Source organism: Peromyscus eremicus, chromosome 19 (assembly GCF_949786415.1).
Source record: "Peromyscus eremicus chromosome 19, PerEre_H2_v1, whole genome shotgun sequence".
Taxonomy (NCBI): Eukaryota; Metazoa; Chordata; class Mammalia; order Rodentia; family Cricetidae; genus Peromyscus; species Peromyscus eremicus.
In genome coordinates, this window is record NC_081435.1 from 13,237,381 (window position 1) to 13,257,953 (window position 20,573).

Sequence of the window (20,573 nt, forward strand, 5' to 3'; positions counted from 1 at the left end):
AATTTTAAAAGAGATTCTGATGTATACTGCAAATATACAACAAAGTACACAACCGTTCTGTGTACCAGCAAAACGTACTGTTCACTCATGATACTGCAAGGACATGGGACAACAAAGGAATTACAGAGGAGTGTAATACACCCAATGTTCCTTATTTCTCCTGCTATCCCTATGACCATAACTGGGAGTTGTGAATAATGGTGATTTTTTTTTCTTAGCACATCCTAAGTTCAAGATAGCCATGGAATGTTCTCTAGTTGACTGCCACTGTTTTTCATCATAGAAAATCTTTTATTTTCGGTGCAGTAAACTCACTTCCCAAAGAATATTTATAGTAGTAAGTAAGCTGAATGTACTTACTCGCCCTCATCTTTTGTCAGACTTACACTTTGAACGGAAGGAGATAGAAAGCCACAGGAGTGAAGGAGTCACAGTCATTGGCCCCACCCCAGCTGGAGAACTCCTGGCAAACGCACCTTGCTCAGGACCAGGAGAAGGATTTCCCTGGTGTTTCATTAACTTTGGCCCGGAGAGATGTCAGGGCCAATCAGAGGGCTTGTACTTGTTCATACACTAATACTTTCACTAGCCTCAAAAAAGCAAATATAGATGTCATCATATCCAATTTTAAGGCATTGAGGGATATAAAGTCAATCACTTAATTTTTAGTCTTCTAACACTGTCAGTCAGAAGATTGCCTTTTTTTTTTTACATTCACTGATTTAGCTAGCATGCTAAGAGCTTCCTATGTATGCTATAGTAGCTGGGGATGGATAATAACAAGAAGACATGAGATGAGATGCCGTTTATAAAATGTGTGAACCAAACAAACCTTTCTGGTTTCAGAACTCCTAAATGAAGGATAATGTTTTCTGCCTATTCAAGAAAGCATCCGTCAGAATCCAGAGCTCCCTTAGGGAGGTGCAATTTGGCACTGGATTCTGTAACTGTGGAGAGGAAACTCACTTGGCAAGGTGGAGAAAGTGAACACTCTGGGATGAGCTCAGGCTGGTGGTGCAGATCTATCCAGATCTGTTTGTTGTTTTCCTTCTTCTCAAAATCAGATCTCCTTTGCCAGGAGCTTCTCCTAAAAATAACATCCTAGCTGAAGCCAGGCAGTTCATCTCTAGGTAAAGTCATGGAGAGCCCAGCCCAGAGGAAAACACTTGCTTATTTTTTATTATAATGAAGTCAACGTTAGCATAATTCATGGTCTTAATATAGATTCCACAGTTATCTGTATATATTTTAGACAGAGAGTATGTATGCACTCTCCTCTTCCCACTGTTTAGGAAAACTTGCATGATTTCAGAGAGTGGCAACAGAGTATCCAGGAAAGCAAAAAAATTTAAGAAAACATGGATTTATGAAGCAATTTTAGATTGCACCTTCAATAATTTTTCTCAGGTTTAGCCAGCTCTCAAAAATATCTTGTTGGGTGTTAAGTACTAAGAGAACAATTTGATAGGCTACTTTGACATCAAACTGTAACAGAAAAGAACAGTTTGCAATAGACAAAAGTCTGAGAGAGCTGACATAAAACCAGAATATTTTCCATCGCATCTAGACAATAGTGGAGAAATGTGAGCAAGAATGCATCATCAGCTGTGGCCACTGTATATTGAAAAGGAAAAGATTACAACAAGGGCGATTTTGCTGCTTTATTTTAAAAATAAAAGTATTATCTAATGAGAATTGACACACTAGTTCTAATTTCTGTGCCTTTCACACTAGTGAGGGATCAAATGAGTTCAGAGCTTGAATTCACAGAGAAAAGCTTGTGTGGTCAGATCCCAACGTGCATGCCAGGATGCATGCCAGGGTGCATGCCAAGATGCATGCCAGGGTGCATGCAGTGCTTTCAGGACAGCCGGCTCTGTTCTGTCCTCACAGCCATGAATGTCTAATATGATTTTTTTTATGGTTCTTGGGATATAGAATTGACAATTTATTCCAGATGGTATATAGCTTTGCTAGAACACTACACTCCATATACTTCTTGTTATTTTGTGAATAATATGTTCATTATACTTCCTAAGTCAATGACTTGGCAGCATCTCTGTTAGGTTCAGAAGAAATGGAACTGTCCAAGCAGAACTCCTATTTTTATATATGTCAGGGTCATGTATACATGTTCATGCAAGTGTGTGTGTGTATGTGTATATGTGTGGATGTGTGTGAGTGTATGTATGTGTATATATGTGTGTGTATGTGTGTGAGCATGTGTGTGTATGTATGTATATATGTATGTATGTATGTATGTATGAGTTGTGTATGTGTGTGATTGTGTGAGTGTGTATGTGTATATGTGTGTGAGTATGTATGTGTGAGTGTGTGTGTAAGGCAGAAGTTGATATTAAGGGCCTTCCTCTTACACTCTGTACATTCTTTTGAAAATTTTTTTGTATTTACTCTTTTTAAAAATTTATTTCATGTAATGTATTTTTGATCATATTCTTTCCCCTCCCTCAACTTCTCCCAGATCCTCCTACTTCCCTATCCACCCAACTTCATGCTCTTTCTCTCTCAAAGAAAAAAGGTAAAAATATCAAAACAAAACAAAAAGCGTGGAGTCTGTTTGGTGTTGACCAGTAATCCTGATCACACAGCCTACCTGGGAGGTAAATTGCAAATAACTTCTTAGGAGTAGAACATGGTGTTTACTTCCCTTCTCTGTGCTGGGATTTTGTCTGGTTTGACCTTGTGCTGGTCTTGCACATGCCATCACAGTCTCTGTGGGTTCACATGGGCATCAGTCCTGTTGTGTCTGGTGACACGTTTTCTTTGGAGTCATCCATCACCTCTGACTTACAATCTTTCTGCCTCCTCTTCCACATAGATCCCTGACACTTCAGGGGAGGATTTGATAAAGACATCCCAGTTAGGGCTGAGTGCTCCAAACTCTCTCACTCTCTGCACATTGTCCAGTTGTGGGTCTCTGTTGATTACCATCTACTGCAAGAGGGTTGAGTGGCACACTGGTGTATAGGTATAGCATTATGTCGTTAGGAGTCATTGTACTGCTGTGTACCTTTAGCAGAGTAGCAGTAGGAGGTGCCCCTAGGGCTCACAGTGTGTCTAGTCTCAGGTTCCTGGCCACTGTAGCAATGTCAGTTTCATCTTATGGAGTGGCTTTCAATCCAATTAAAGACTAATTGGTGACTCCCACACATTTGTACCACTTTTGCAGCAGTAGACCTTGCAGGCAGGAGCTGTTGTAGGTCACAGAGTCCTTGGTTATGTGAGACTAGTGGTTACTTCTCTTCATCCATAGCATGCATAGTAACTTCCAGTACCATGGACACTAGGCAGTAGGGGTGACACTTCTCATTGGACACAAGCTCAATGACATACACCAGTGGTATCTTCAGCAATGAGGCTTTATTGTCATGTTGTTGGGGGTCACCAACAGCATGGACAATAGCCTGTGGCGTTGGGCAGGGTCTGTGGGACTCCTTAGGCCAACAGCTCAACAAGATGCTACTCATTCCTGGGGTTGAAGGTTTTATCTCAGAATGTATGATGTCTAGTCTGGGCATTGTCTTCCCCATTATATGGTGACTCCATTTAACTTCCTTTCATATGTGTATGTGTTTTAGGGGTCTTCCACAGTGCCAGATTTCCATGTGGTTTTTCTAAAGGCCTTTCATGTTAATTGTGGTGATATTTTATTTGTGCTGAAATGTGATATTTTATTTGTGCTTTAAAAAAGCTTGCCTGAAGATTAGGGGAAAAGAAAGACCAGCCATTTTAAGTAAACAAAAAGTCAGGCAGCACACACCTTTAATCCGATCACTTATCAGGCAAGGTCTGTATGTGTGTGTGTGTGTGTGTGTGTGTGTGTGTGTGTGTGTGTGTGTGTTCAAGGCCATACTAGGGAACAGAGCCAAGCATGGTGATACACGCCTTTAATCTCAGTACCAACCATAGAGACCTGGAGGTCTGTACAGACAGACAGTGACAAGGAAGTGAGATAGCTGGGCTAAGAGCCAATGAGAGGACAGAACAGCAAGGCAATAAAGGCATGGGTAGACAGGAAGTAACTCGCATTTGAAAGCTGCAGAGTTGGTGAGGTAAGGTTGGCTGGTGGCTTTCCCTATTTCCATGATCTCTAAGGCTTTCACCCCTATATTTGGCTCCATGTTTTTTATTTAATAAGACTATTTAGAAATTCGACTACAGTTAATTGTCCCCCTCATGATCTCTCCATGAGTTCGAGGCCAACCTGGTCTACAGAGCAAGATCCAGGACAAGCAACAAAACTACACAGAGAAACCCTGTCTCGGGGGGCGGGGGGAAGCTAACATATATATGTAAGAAAAAAGCACACAATATTGTCTTTGGGGCTCTGGTATGCCTCACTCAGGATGAGTATTTCTAGCTCCATCCATTTACCTGCAAATTTCACAGTTTCATCTTTTTTAACCATTGAATAATATTCCATTGTGTAAATGTGACCACATTTTCATTATCCATTCATCAGCTGAGGGACAGCTAAGCTGTTTTCAACTTCTGGCTATTATGAATAGAGCAGAAATGAACATGGATGAGCAAATATCTCTGTAGTGATCTAGAGTCCTTTGGTATATGCCCAAAAGAAGTATATCTGAGCTTTGTAGTAGATACATTTTCAGCTTTTTGAGGAACTTCCATGCAGATTTCCATGGGCTGTACCAGTGTTGACTTCTACTAATAGTGAATAAGTGTGCCCCTTTCCTTGCATCCTTGCCAGTATGTGCCAACATTTGTCTTATTGATCTTGGCCATTCTGAATGGTGTAAGATGAACTCTCAAAATAGTTTTAATTTTCATTTCTCTGGTAGCTAAGGATGTTGAAAAATTTTGACTGTTAGCCATTTGTGCTTCATCTTTTGAGAACTGAAAACTCTTTAGTACTGTACCCCATTTTTTTTTATTTAAATTACTTTCTTGATGTTCAGGTTTTGTTTTTAGGTTTTGGTTTTAGTTTGTTGGGTTTTTTTTTTTTGTTTTAATTCTTTGTATATTCCAGAAACAAACCCTCTGTCAGATGTATAAAGTTTTTTTCCCATTCTGTAGGCTTCTGTTTTGCTTGAATGGTGGTGTCCTTTGCTATGCTGAAGCCTTTTAGCTTCACAGGTCCCATTTACTAATGTGGGTCTTTGTGTCCATGCTTTGGGGGTCCTGGTCAGAAAGGCCTTTCTTGTGCCCATGTAGATCAAGTGAATTCCCTACTCTCTTTTCTTTAAGGTTCAGAGAATTTGGTCTTATGTTAAAATTCTTGATCTATTTGGAGTTGAGGTTTTTGTTCAGGGTGACAAATAGGGATCTCTTTGTGTTCTACATGCAGACATCCAGTTTGACCACCACAATTTGTTGAAGATACTATTTTTCTCCAGTGTATATTTTGGCTTCTTTTTAGAACTCAGGTCTTCAGTTATGTTCCATTGATCAATGTGTCTGTTTTTATGCAATACCATACTGATTTTTTTGCTATAGCTCTGTAGTACAATGTGAAATCAGGGATGGTGACACCCCCAGCAGTCCTTTTATTATTCAGGATTGCTTTAACTATCCTGGCTTTCTTTCTTTCCTTCTTTCTTTCTTTCTTTCTTTCTTCCTTCCTTTCTTTCTTCCTTTCTTTTTTTCTTTCTTGCTCTCTTTTTTTTTGAGTTTCCACATGAAGTTGAAGGTTGTAGGTTGTTTTCAACCGTGAAGAGTTGTATTGTAATTTTGATGGGGAGTGCCTTGAATCTGTAGATTGCTTTTGATAGGATGGCCAGTCTCAAAATATTGATCCTACTGGTCCGTGATCATGGGATATCTTTCCATCTCCTGGAGTCTTCTTCAATTGCTTTTTTTTAATACCCTAAGCTTTTACTATACAAGTCTATCACACCCTTGATCAGAGTTATTCTAAGGTATTTTTGAAACTCTTGTAAAAGGTACTGTTTCCATTATTTCTTTCTCAATACATTTGTCATTTGTATATAAGAAGGCTACTGATTTCATGTGTTGATTTCACAGACTGAAACTTCGCTAAAAGTGTTTATCAGCTATAGAAGTTTCCTGCTGGAGTCTTTAGGGTCTTAATATAAAACCATATCATCTGCAAATAAGAACATTTTCCCTTCCTTTCCTATTTGTACCCTCTTGGCTTTTTTCAGATGTCTTATTGCTCTAGCTAAGACTTCAGTACTATATTGAATAGGTATGGACAGAGTGGGCACCCTTATCTTGTTCCTGATTTTAGTGGAAATGTTTTCAGTTTCTTTTTCTATTTAGATTGATGTTGGCTATGGACTTGCTGTGTGTTGCCTTTGTTATGTTGAGGTATATCACTTATATTCCTAATCTCTCCAGGACTTTTATTATAAAGATATGTTGGAATTTTGTCAAAGGCCTTGTCTGCATCTAATTAGATGAGATATTTTTATCTTTCAGTTTCTGTTTGTGGTGGATTACATTTATCGATTTATGTATGTTGAACCATCCCTGCATCTCAGGGATGAAGCCTACTTGATCATGGTGGAAAATCTATTGGATGTGTTCCTGGATTCTGTTTGAAGTATTTTATTGAGGAATCCTGTATGTGTGTTCATAAGACATATCGATCTATTTTTTTGAGACAGGTTCTCTCACTGATCCTGAGATCATTGGTTTAGCTAGGCTGGTCAGTGATCTGTCTGGCTGTGCTTCTTCGGTGGTGACATTACAAGTATGTGCCACCATACCCAGCCTTTATGTAGGTGTTGGGGATCCAAGCGCAGATCCTCATGCTTCCAGAGCAAGCGCTTTACCAAGCAAGCCCTTCTCTCCAGGTCCTACATTCTGACTTCTTAAAATACCAGCTGTCTTCTTAAAGTAGATATAGCAAACACACAAACAATTGGTTTGTGTATAGAAATTGATAGTTGAAAAAAACATGTTCTTAAAAGTTGTCTCTTGGAGGCCTGCTCTTTTTCTGAAGGGAAACAGCAGGGGGTGTGAATCTGGGGACAGGGGAAGTAGGGGGAAGCTAAGGGGAGTGTAGGGAGGGGAAACTGTGTTCAGGATGTATTGTATGAGAGAAGAATATTTTCAATAAAAAATAAAATAAAATGTCAAAAAATAATAAAAAAATAAAAGTTGAACTTGGAATTAAAAAGTCCACATAGTTAGCCTAACTTAAAATTTTAAAATTCTCTAAGGAAATAAAATATGAAGTTTCTGAAGTCTGTTTGAATAAATTATGGAGACTGGAATCATGCATAAAATTATGTCATGAAACCCAGAGGAAAAAAAATGCATGATCTGCTATTTAAACCCACAGTTATCTAGGGCATGTTTCTCTGGCTACCGGCCTATATTTTGAGCAAGTGACATGTACAATGAATAAACTAGGAGATTCTGATGTCTCTTGAAAAACAAAAGCATCAAACAGACAGTTCATCAGCAATGTGTGTTGAATTGTATTCACAACCTTTTCTAGAATGTGTCCGCATATTGCATGCAGCCAGGTATCCTACAATTTCTACAGAGTAGAAAATGTCAACATTCTTTATTGGAAGTACCCTAAATAACATCAATTTTTTTCTGTTATCATTAAACAGGGAAGGCCATGGTAAAATCTCAGTATTTGCTGTCAAAATGGCTTTGGCCACGTTGTGCGGAGGGAAGATCATGGACAAGTTAAGATGTAAGTTACCCCCCCACACACCTCCTTGCTTGTCTCTGCTGTGTGCCCTGCATCCTCTCTCTTAGTCTTGCCATGTCCCCTGTCTGTCTCCGCCTTCCCTCATTCCGTGAGAGCTGTTTCAAATGCAGTCTTCTTTGGCCTTTAGATTTTATAATAAAAATATTTCTGCATTAGATGAATTTTAATGAAATGAACATTTCCCCTCTGCTTTCGAATTATCATTATTTCTAACTGCCTGAGTATCTCCAACTAGAATCTTTCTGATACTCAAGTATTCAATTTTCACTAATTTAAAATGACATTGGTATTGGCGATTTCACCCCATCTCTTACCCTAAATATTGTGAGTTTGGCGTGTAATGCTGTGCGAGAAAGGGCATGACAATTGGCATTGACAATCCAGGTTGTGAGCCCAGCCATGGCCTCGATTTGCTAAGTTACACTGTGGACATGATTTCACTTCTTTAATCCTTAGTTTCTGTCCACATCTTAATCGGGGGATTTATTAAGCCTCGGGGGTGCCCCCTGGTTCTGCCACCATGGGGTACCTTCCATGGAATTAAAGAAGGGAAAACACTTTGCTCCTTCGGAATCTAGCCAGACACACTGTATGAACATTTTCTCACTGGCTAACCAGATTAGTGACAGAAAGGCAAAACTGGGGTGCCATCTGCTTCCTTCACATCCGTGATTTCGTGGACCAGCCAACGCAGCCAGAACTCAGAGAATCTTTTCTCTGGTTAGCCTAGGAGATAAAGAAATCGAAAACTACCTACTTTATTGTTTGACTGGGAGACAAGCAATTAGAAGTTCCAGAAACCAATGGCTTTCTCATCACTAAGTGGCTTCAGAATTATCTAAGAGGCGTTTTCTTCAAGACTGGGCTAAGAAAAGAAAGTTTAACGAAATGAGTGAAACCAGAGGGGAAACTCCAAAGAGCCTGGCTGCTGCCTTCATGTCAGAGTCGGCCATTTATGCTGAGGACGTCAGAGAAATGTTCCAAAAATTAAAATCTTCGAAAGCATCTTTGAATACTCAGTCAACGTTGTATTCAAAGACACGTGAATAAAAGAGTCCTATATTAGAATAAGTTTGAGGCAAACTGATGAAGGGTAGTTTTCTAAACATGAGGACCTTCTGAACATTTCCTGAAGCCAGTGAGTCCTTGCTCTGGAGGACCCAGGGTCTCCTGCCCGGCTCTCCTGGTGTCAGACGTTGTTCTCCGTTGGGGAAATCTCAGCAATCTCCTCTCACTCTCTGGCCTGTCCAATCTTATCACCCATCTCAAGACAGTTACTAAAGCAGTGACTGGTAAAAGAAAAATACAGCAGACCCATCGTTCATCCTCAGATCATGGGCTGGGAAGAGCCATTCTTCCTTTAAGACGGAGTCAGATTTGAAAGGAAGGCTGGCAAGATAGCAAAGGCCAGAGGTGACTGCACACAGGCCTGAAGACCTAAATTAAATCCCAGGATTGCACAAAGTGGATGGAGAGAACCAGCTCCTAGGATTTGTCCTCATCTCTACACACGCACAAGACATACATGCATGCATGCACACACACACATAATAAAAATATTAAATATATAACAAGGTGTAGTTGCTAGGCAAGCAACTAACAACATGAGCATGGCTAACAACAGAAAAATGAAGCAAATTTTATTAAATGCTGAAAATGCAATAAAGGGGATGCTAACTCCATTTTACAACTACTTTGGGCCACCACCAACCAATATGCATGGTGTCACCACATTACCCTGGTGACACCATTGATACAGCCTATGGAAAGAAGGGCACTTGCTGTAGGCATAAGGCAGAGCACCATAAACATAAAGTGACCTCCTCTTCTGTTTAATTGTTCTCGTCTTGTAATTTACTACTTTAATGGGTTGGAACACTTGTCTCTTAGACAGTCCTGTTGGGTGGCTTTTCTTAAGTGTATCTGTGTGTGTCTGTATACAAGCAGGTGTGTACATATATGCATACTCACATCTGTGTGCAAGTGTGCTTCAGTGCATGTGTGATAGAAGACAACCTTAGATGTCACATGGAGGAATTTTGTCCTTCTCCTCTGAGACATGGTTTCTCATTCTCCTGGAGCTCATCAATTCAACTAGACTGGCTGGCAAGTGAGTTGCAAGGGTCCTCCTGTGTCTGCCTTCCTGGTGCTGAAATTACAAGCGTGCACCACCACACCCAGCATTTTTCCATAGTTCTAGGTGCCAACTAAGGCCTCATGCTTGAAAGGTAAACACTACCAACCCAGGCAACTCTTCAACCCCAACAATCCAGATCTTAAGAAATTCCAAGTCCATGGCCATAAGCCTGGGATGTCTTATTTTGTCTATAGCTGCTAGGTACATTTTTTCTTTAGTTCAGAAGACCCACACTATAGTAAACACCTTGTATTTATCAAATTTCTTTCTATCTATCTATCTATCTATCTATCTATCTATCTATCTATCTATCTATCTATATATGGTTTGATCTGCCTCTACAACTATCTCCAGGGTTGTGATCCTAACTAACTGGCTTGATGTAAAGCCTTCATCATCTCCCTTGATATCTTCCAGACACAATCTGAACTCTGTAGCAGAAGTTTCCAGGCTTTTCTATCTGCTCTCACCATCCACAGTACCCTCTGCCTGTACCCCACTCCGAGGGTACTCAAAGATCCTTGAGTGCATGGTGCTTGCACTCCCCTTTGTCCTGACTCTTGTTTTATTAAGCAGTTTCCTCCTCTGTGATGACTGCCCAGTGGCCTTTACACTTTGCCCTAACTAGTTCTTCCCTCTGCATCCCATCCACCCTGCTCTTCCAGTATTCTCACCACGGTGTTAAAATCTGTGACGTTCTATGAGGCATCCTTCAAGCTTTCCTCAATCCACCAAGCCTCCTGGAGAGCAAGAACTGAATCCTGGTCTCCTGTATAGTCATTGATTAGCACAATGCTACCCATTTAGTATGTGTCAGGTTGATTGTAGCTGAATGAACCCACTGAATGAAAATTCATGTTATCGTGCTATAGGAAACACAAAGAGAGTTATGTTATGATCTGGAGCCACAAGGAAAACTCCCACTGGGGATTTTATATGAATGAATGATGTCAGCAACAGAAAAAAATACAGAATGAAATTAATAATGAAAATATCTAAAATGTGTACACTGTGTCCCATATACGAAATGTTATTCTGAATGCTTTACATCTAATTAACTGATTGAATCCTTGAAATAATCCTTTTTATTTGTTGTATATGCATTCATCAACTGTCCTAACTCGTATTTCATTACCTCATCACCCTTCTATGAAGGCTCTTTCTCTTGAACTTGTTCCTTAGCTATAACTACATATTCTTTGACATGTTCAAAACCCTGCCTGTCTTTTAAACACTTCAGGCTCTGGTAATAACCATCCTACACTCTACTTCTGAAATCAACATGCTTATATTCCCTATGAGTCTGAACATGTAATATTTGTCTCTGTGTGTGTGACTCATTTCCCTTAACAGAATGCCCTCCGAGCTCATCGACATTGTTGAAGGTGGTAAGATTTCCTCCTTCTATGGCTGACCAATGCTCCACTGGGGATGTGTCACTCTTACTAATCCACTTATTTGTTAATGGACACTTAGGTCGATTGTACATCTTCACGGTTGCAGGGATGTTATCATAAACACAGAAGCACAGATATTTCATCAACAAACTAGTTTCATTTAGATGGACCTTTAGATGGATGCCCAGGAGTAGAATTGCTGGGTCATGTAGTGATTCTGTTTTTCTAATTGTGTTTCTTACCTCCGTAATGGCTGAATATTTTATTTCCACAACAGTTTACAACTATTCCCTTTTCTCCAAGTTCTCCCCCACACTCATTCTCTTTTGCACTTTTTTCTTTTTCTTTTTACTAGGGATGGTACCTGGCCATGGCTTTCATTTGCATTTACTAGGCGATCATGAACATTGAATATCTTTATAAACCTCTAACCAATTTGTATGCCTTCCTTCAGGAAATACCTACTTGGCTCCTCTGCCCACTTTCAGTTGGTTTTTTTTTTTTCCTCTTACTGTTGAGTTATTTGAGTTCCTTGTATATTTTGAATATTAACCTCAAAATTTCTACAACCTCATGATTAATATCAATCATGAAATGTCATTTTTATCAGGAAGATTTCAAATGAAGAGAGTCAATTCACATCCTAAAACTGTAACCCAGTAAAAGTGTGTAATGTGTGACGTAGAATTACAATGTAAATGTGATAGCCTTGGCTTGTGATAGCCTCAGCTACATTCTGACCTTGAAAAATTAAACTCAAAGTGAGCAGAGGTAGCATAATGAACTTACTGTAGTTTGTCCCAGCTGAGTGATGTCTAATTAGCATTAGATAAACTAATGGCAAATCCTTTCATTCTGATAAATCCCAGGAGGGGGATTAGGAAGCACCTTGGGAACTGAGCTGTTAGTATTCATTAAGCTCCCATCATGGCGGAATGGAGCTCACAGGCTCAGTGAAGCCAGAGGTACTTTGGGGAATAACCTGAAAGCCTGACTTTACCTCATAGATCATCTGTGAGGCCAGGCTCCTTTTCACTACACAAAGCCCCTTCCGATGAGTCACAGGCCCTCACCCTGTTGGACAACGTGGTTTACAACTCTTTCTGCCTCTGTGGGAACTAACTCAAGGGTTGGCTTTTTCCCTTTCTTCCTTCTTTCTATTGTACCCTTTATTTTTCAAAAGCACTAAATCAAATCCTAAAATTTTGATAATGAAACAATTGGATAAATTGCTAATTAGGTAAATGATGCATGTATCTCCCCCAATTCTATAGTGACAATTTCATTCTGCTTCCGAAGATGTTGGCGACTTTGTCTACTTTTCTGTTGCCATGGTAAGATGTCGTGACTGAAAGAACCCAAGGGAAAGGGGTTTATTTTGGTCCACAGTTCCTGAGGGATCCAGTTGTGGTGGTAAAGAACACACAGGAATGGGAGTAACAGCAGTTACTTTGCATCAGCATTCCAGTAGCAGAGAAAGAAGAGGAAGTGAGACCAGACAACAGAACCTCAATGTCTGCCCCAACAATAGACTTCCTCCAGCAAGGTTCCACTGCCTGAGGGTTCTACAACCTTCCCAAAGCACCACCCCATGGCAGATAGGGACTAGGGATTCAAACTCATGAGCCTGTGGGGGACATTTCACCTTCAAACCACAACAGGATCTATCACATATACAAAATTTATCTTTACAGCATTATGTGTGAGTTGATAATTGACCTCAAGACAAAATCATGTCCCATTATTACACTATGTTAATATTACCCAAATTGCAACTCATCTTCAAAAAGACACCAGATAGCAAGACTCTGTCTTGAAACAACAACAAGAAAACACTGGATATCATGCTGACTCAATTTCAGATTTCATATTATGTTTTTATAAATAATACACTTATTCTGTATTATTTGCATCAGAAGTGTTGAGATAAGACTTTAGAATGTTTATGTAGCAAATACCTTCATCTTTTCTTCCCACCAGATATTTTCTCAATGATCTCTGACTCCAGTGGAGTGATGGTTTATGGAAGATATGACCAGTTCCTTCGGGAAGTTCTCAAACTTCCCACGGCAGTCTTTGAAGGTCCTTCATTTGGTTACACAGAACAGTCAGCCAGATCCTGTTTCTCCCAACAGGTAACATTCTTAAGGAAACCTTCCTAACACTATTAGTCTCTTTCTGTGTGTGCTTTCCATGTTCAGATGCCCAAATTCTTCTTTATGACAGCAAATGAGGTATGTTTTTCTAGCCTTTGACAAATGGCCTTCAACAAAGTGATCCAGCAACTAAATTATAAACTTATATATACCTGATATATAATATACTTATAACTTATACCTGAATAGTAATAATAATAATAACTAGTGCTTATCACTGACCAAAAGGCAGAAATCATGCAATTATTTCTACTGTCTAATTTAGTCTTTGCAGATATATATATATATATATATATATATATATATACACACATATACATCCTCAGTATCCTTGTCATTAATATATAAATGACTGAATTGTCACTCAGCCCCAAATGAGGCACACCTGACCCCGCATTAAGCTTTACCAATGTTCATCATCAAAGGAGAGTCTCTTCACATGCCACATGACTGCTGAAGTGGTCCAATACATGATGAACACTGCTGCCTAAATCTTTCACAATATGGTACAGTGATGCTTTCAACTGACCTTGTTGCTAGGGAAGCACTTAGTTTACCGCATCTCCAGCTTATACCTCTATGGAAAGACCATATGTTCATTCCCCAATACAAATTCATGCACATAACATTTGTTTATAATTGTATAGTTTAAATTAACCAAGTGTGCTTTCTCAAGTGGTCTGCCTAATTAAAACAGGAAACAAAGTTTAAAAGGGAAAGAAATGTGCACGGCAGCTACTGGAAAATCTTGCTTTTTTGGCCAAAGATACTGTAAGAGATGTGTCTTTTCTCTTGTCCCAGAACCAAGAGGAAGCCCAAATTCTCTTCCCTGCCCTTTCCTTCCTCTGTGTCTTCTCAATCCAAATTCCTGGCTTCTCTATGGCCAATTCTGGTCAGCTAGTCACTGGCTCCACCCCCTGATTCAAGGTATAACTTTATTGGGCAATCTTGGGACCATTATAGTGCTATCAAAATGTCCCACAACACTGGATCCATTGACTAATCTCTTACTAATAAGAATTTACAGTTTTAGTTTTCCTCATAACATTAACTAGTTTAAGCTTTCTATTGGGTTGATATGTATATTGTCATTAAGATAAATACATTGTATGAAGTATTAGTAAAGAGACAGTATTTTTAAAAGGTATCAGAATTTATATGTCTAAAAGAAAAATTTCTTTCAAAGCTATTACTCTGCATTGTATGGACTTTTCCCCAGTGAAATATTTCAAACACATTTGGAATTTCAGTCATTTATTTATTCATATGTGCATGGGTGTAGAGGTGCTTTGACTACATGTATGCCTGTGGATATACACATGAGTGCCTTGTGCCCATGGAGGCTAGAAGAGGGAGTCAGATCCCGTGGGACTGGAGTTACACAACTGGGAGCCTCCACGTGGGTGCTGGGAATTGAACCTGGGTCCTCTGAAAGCGCAGCCAGAGCTCTTAACCACTGAGCCATCTCTCCAATGCACCTCCTCCCTGAATCTCAGCCTTTTAAACTGTGGCTATAAAAACATTAAATCAAAAATGAAGTGGATTTGTTTTTATATGTGTCACTTTCTAGATTTTCCAGATGATCTTATCCACTTTGGTTACTCAATCATATTGGCTAAATTAAAATTGATCCTGAAGTTTCCAAGATATTGCTATAATTTGTATGTGTATAAATTTCTCATCATTAAGAATAAATAAATAAATAATGATGTCATGGGACAATCTTTAGAATATTTTGGAAGGAATTTTTAGCATGAGAATATCTTATTTAATTGTTTTTGAACATACAAGTCCTTTAATGTTTGAAGTTAGGTATAGAAAGACAAACAGATTTTCACCCCAGCCTTTGACTTCTGAGTGTTATTGATAAATAGAATGATAGAGACTTAATTTAAACCTACACAAAGCAGCCGAGGGACCCAAAGCCCTGCCAGGCCCTGAGTGGCAAGCAGGGCACTGACTGAGGGACTATGTGGCCACAGACAATAATTAAAACATCAGTAGAGCTGGGCAGTGGTGGAACATGCCTTTAATCTTAGCACTTGGGAGGCAAAAGCAGGCAGATCTCAGTGAGTTCGAGGCCAGCCTGGGCTACCAAGTTGAGTTCCAGAAAAGGCGCAAAGCTACACAGAGAAACCCTGTGTCAAAAAAAAAAAAAATCAGTAGATTCATGTGCAGCCACTAAGCCAACAGAAAAACATCAATCCAGAATCACTTATTAGTGAAACATGAGGTTTATCCCACAATATGGGCCTTAAAAACACTACACCTCTTTGGGATTCATTATTACTAAACCTATTATGGTCCTATCCACCTTGATATCCTGGTTCAAATTTTCAAATAAAATAATTTTATAATTTGACAACACTATTCTTGCTATTCCCAAATTCCAGTGGAGCCATTCACTTTAGCCACTAAATACGCAGTGTGTAAGCAATTAAGGAAACTCTGAAGGGAAATCATTCACAAAGAGCCCAACCAGCAGGGAACTTCACACAGCCTGTGTCATGAGGCACTTGGGAGTTAGAGTCTGTGCAGATTTCAGCTCTCCACCTTTCCTTGTTTCTACACTGCCCCTAATCTCTGAGAGGGAGGCTCAGACCCTTCTGATTGTCTCCTGACTCAGGCTTGGTGCAGGTGATCTGGTCTCACGTACATTTGGGCATCAGAAGCAGAGGATGTTCTCAGTTCTAAACAAGTGCAACAACACCCTTTGGCAAGTTCCGTTTCTCCCTAGAGAAGGAGATAAACGGGATGCTGTGTGTCTTTCTCAAATGATATGTGGCTAGCATGTGAGTTCAGATTATTCTCTGACCTACGTTTGGGCGTTTTTCTTTTTCTGATACAGAAAAAGGTCACATTAAATGGCTTCTTGGACACGCTCATGTCGGACCCTCCTCCCCAGTGCCTGGTGTGGCTGCCTCTTCTGCATCGACTGGCAAATGTAGAAAATGGTGAGTAGTTACTGCTGAGCCAAAACGGCATTTAAACTGGTTAGCTTAGACCATCAAGTCTATAGTTATGAAGTCCATGGCAGTTTTAGGGAAATTTGTTTAGTGGATCATTTAACCAACCTACCTCCTGACCCATCAAACTTTAAACCCTTAAATGCTACAAAATTAGGATTATCAATGCAAATCAAAATAAACAGACAAACAAACAAGCAAGAAAAACCCTTCAATTGCACTGTAACCTCAGTTAACATGCTGCCTGTGTGTTCAATAGAGAGATCCCAATAAAGGCCATTTTCTACGATTTGTTTCAGAGATGAATTTCCCATGTTGGTATCTATGACACTGACCATTTTTTTCCAAAGCGATCAACCAGGAAATAAATGAAAGCAATAAATGAGCAACTTGTTCACTTTAAGGCCTGTGTTTAAGGTTATGCATGTCCATTAAGATAAGAGTAATGTAAACCTCACTGCATGTTTCTTTTCAAAAGTAGCAAAGTTTTCTAATATTAGAGATGTTTGCCATTGACATACCCAGATTTAAATATAAAATACAACCTAGGACAGGTTTAAAGAAATTTGCACATGGATCAGACTAAAGTCCTATCTATTGTTTGTAGTTTTATTGTCAAACTGCAAAATTTCTCCAATTTGAATAGAAAATAATCTACCCCATGTCTATGTGTTGCTTTAATTAAACATTAGGAATAAAGTTGGCTTCATTTTAAATTCTCATTTGGAATATTTAGCATCTGACTCAGTCTCTCAGAGGTTATAAGTTTATCTTATTTTGCTTTTGGACAAAATTTAAAGAATAAATTTATTAGTTCCTTTTTAATTACTAAGAATCATGTAGATATAAGATCCAAGAGCCAGTGAGTGTTCTGGCCAGCATCCCAGCAGGCATCGTGGACCAATCCTAATGCTGTGGTTTCAGTTCTGACATCTCAGTGTTTCCTGTCACAGGAGATCTGCTTCTCATGACCTGTCCAGAGCAGTTACCCAGACTTACCCTTAGCTTTCCTGGGCGCCAAGAGAGGGGTTCGGGATGCCACTGAGACAGCAGCACCCAGAACTCATCATGTTCTTTTCTCATGTTTTACTTTGTATCATCATTTACTCACACCTGTAATACTTTTCTAATCGAAAAGGAACTGATAAATTCGTTCTTTAAATTTTGTCCAAAAGCAAAATAAAAAAACCTTATAACCCCCGAGAAACAACAGAATCAGATGTTAAATACTCCACATGAGAATTTAAAATGAAGTCAACTTTATTCCTAATGTTTATTGAGGCAACACATAGACATGGGATAGATTGTTTTCTATTCAAATTGGAGAAATTTTGCAGTTTGACAATACTTTTCTTGCCCAGTTAATCAGATAACTTTAAAAACAAACAAGAAGTGTTGTTTTTGTTGTTGTTGTTGTAACTGTTGCTGCTGCTGTTTCAGTATCTTTAGCTCATGACATAAAGACAATTTGGATTTGATTATACATTAACTTCAAATCTTTGAGATTTGAAGCTCAACAGTTCACATTTCCCGGCCAAACAAGTGAGGTGTCTCTCAAACAGTCTAAGTCAGAGCTGTGTCCAAATAATTTGTTCATCTTTGGGGGACCTGTCCTTCTGCTCCAGAAAAGCATTTGTGTGCTAGGTAAAGGTAATGTCACTATTAAATAAGCCCACTGGCCACTCCAGTTTTTCTTAAGGAACTCAGTTCTCTCATCTAGTTTTTCTATTCCCATATTTCATTTCTTTTTCTTTTTCTTGCTCCCATTTTCTATTTCATTAATGTTTACCCCTTGCCTACTGAATACTTAATGGTATTCACCATTGTGTCTTCACATGTCTTCATGACCTCTGCTGGTCTCTGGGAGAAGATACGGGGGGAAAGGACTAGTCAGTTTGGATAATTTACATTCTTATGACATAAGAAAAAGGGGTTGAAAGAGCAAAAGGCATTACATAGATTTGTGTGTCCAGAGGACACTCATTCTTCATCCCATTTCATAGCTATTCCTCACCCCACCCCACCCCACTGGCCCCCCACAAACACATACACATGCTTAAAAAGTGCAGGTCCAGGAATAAACTAAACACTTCTGGCAGTCAAAATCATGGTCTGAAATCACCACAGGACACAGCTGAAAAATAGAATTCCTTGTAAGTTGTGTTTTTCTTTAGTTTAGTTCACACTTTTCCTGGTTTTCTTCCTCATTTACTTCCTTCCAGTCTTCCATCCAGTTGAGTGTTCCTACTGTCACAGTGAGAGCATGATGGGATTTCGCTACCGATGCCAACAGTGTCACAACTACCAGCTTTGCCAGGACTGCTTCTGGAGGGGCCATGCAGGAGGTTCCCACAGCAACCAGCACCAAATGAAAGAGTACACATCATGGGTAAGTGAGGTCCAGGCGGTGTTTAAAGTCAGGTGTGAGCATTGCTGTGCCCTGGTTAAGTTTCTCGGCTGCTGTGATGAAGACCTAACAAAAAGCAGCTCATGGAAGAAACTCCCGGGTCACAATTCATCCCTTAGGGAGTCAGGGCAGGAACTTCAGTAGGAACCTAGAGGCAGGAACTGAAGCAGATGCCATGGAGGAACCTTGTTTACTGTCTTGTTCTCATGGCTTGCTCAACCTGTTTTCTTATAGCATCCAGGACCACCTCCCCAGGATAGCGTTCTCCACAGAGGGCTGGACCCTCCCACATGAATCATTAATGAAGAAAATGCCCCACACACTTAACAATAGGATGACGTGATGGAGGCATTTTCTTGGTTGTGGTTCCCTCTTCCCTGATGACCCTGACTTGTGTCAAGTTGAAAAAAAAAAAAAAAAACTGACCAGAACAGATGATGATGGAATGAAGGGCAAACTTAACTTCTATCCCAATATTCCTTCCCTCTTCCCTGCATTCCTCATCCTACTGCGATCACTTACTGTTTTTATTTGAGCGAAGTGTGGTTTTCTGAGTCTAAAATACTGGAAGAACCAAACTCTGATTCTTCTCAAGATATAGACAGGTCAGTACTGATCTACTCAACAGAATGGCAGGAAGCTCTGGGTCAGTCTCATTTTACTGTAAAGTATGTGTTTTACTAAGTTTCACTTTGTTTTATTTCTATGCAAATTGGTAAAAAAAAATACTTCATGGTTTTTTTCCTAAGATCCCTAATTTCTTTCAAATGCATGACTCGACAGGAATACGAGAATGTGTGCTCAACAAAGCTGGTGCAGTTTCGGATTTCTTTTCCAGGAAATGGAGAGGGAAATTTGTGGTTTTAAATCAGCTTTTCCTAGTGTGAGTGGTTAACTTAGTAAAAATGACCTGTGAGTGCCCATGTGGAGGAGCATGTGGCGCTGGTCTGTGGAGTGAACCCCGTGTGCTTGCTCTTTACATGGCTCACTGTTTTCTGATCTATCTCAAATAAACTCAAAGTTCAGTTCTCACCCTGTCTCCGACATCTACTGTTTTGGCCTGCATTGGTTGCTGTTGGCTGTACCATCAGTCAAGCCAATTGAACTGCCTGAAATAGTCCAGTCACAAGAATGCAAAGTTGTCTGAGTTATTATATATTTAAATGTTTCATGTAGGCTTTACGTAAAGGGTAACTTACTAAATATTTTTATATATACACACACTGTGTTTCTTCCTGAGGAGATGTGAACAAATATCTCTACCCAATGGGAATGTGGGTGCCTCCTATTTTCCTCTCTAGAGTCCTCCCAATGCCCTCTCTAGAGTCCTCCCACTGCCCTCTCTAGAGTCTTCACACTGCCCTCTCTAGAGTCCTCCCACTGTCCTCTCTAGAGTCCTCCCACTGCCCTCTCCAGAGTCCTCCCACTGTCCTCCCTAGAGTCCTTCCACTGCTCTCTCTAGAGTCCTCCCACTGCCCTCTCCAGAGTCCTCCCACTGTCCTCCCTAGAGTCCTTCCACTGCTCTCTCTAGAGTCCTCCCACTGCCCTCTCCAGAGTCCTCCCACTGTCCTCCCTAGAGTCCTTCCACTGCTCTCTCTAGAGTCCTCCCACTGCCCTCTCCAGAGTCCTCCCACTGTCCTCCCTAGAGTCCTTCCACTGCTCTCTCTAGAGTCCTCCCACTGCCCTCTCCAGAGTCCTCCCACTGTCCTCTCTAGAGTCCTCCCACTGCCCTCTCCAGAGTCCTCCCACTGTCCTCCCTAGAGTCCTCCCACTGCTCTCTCTAGAGTCCTCCCACTGTCCTCTCTATAGTTCTCCCACTGCCTTCTCTAGAGTCC

The 20,573-nt window shown here is 40.1% G+C and overlaps 1 protein-coding gene across 9 annotated transcripts in view; it reads left to right on the top strand.

The window, feature by feature from the left end:
• Positions 1 to 20,573, top strand: part of Dtna (dystrobrevin alpha) — a 363,024-nt gene that overhangs the window by 269,199 nt on the left and 73,252 nt on the right. For 8 of the 9 annotated variants that reach the window (XM_059246654.1, XM_059246652.1, XM_059246655.1 and 5 more), the window contains exons 6-9: positions 7,572 to 7,657; positions 13,190 to 13,344; positions 16,214 to 16,319; positions 18,554 to 18,720. In XM_059246654.1, coding sequence (XP_059102637.1) covers positions 7,572 to 7,657; positions 13,190 to 13,344; positions 16,214 to 16,319; positions 18,554 to 18,720 — 514 coding nt within the window. Of the gene's footprint in view, positions 1 to 7,571; positions 7,658 to 12,777; positions 12,912 to 13,189; positions 13,345 to 16,213; positions 16,320 to 18,553; positions 18,721 to 20,573 lie in introns of those variants that run through there. The other variant, XM_059246658.1, reaches the window with a different exon arrangement.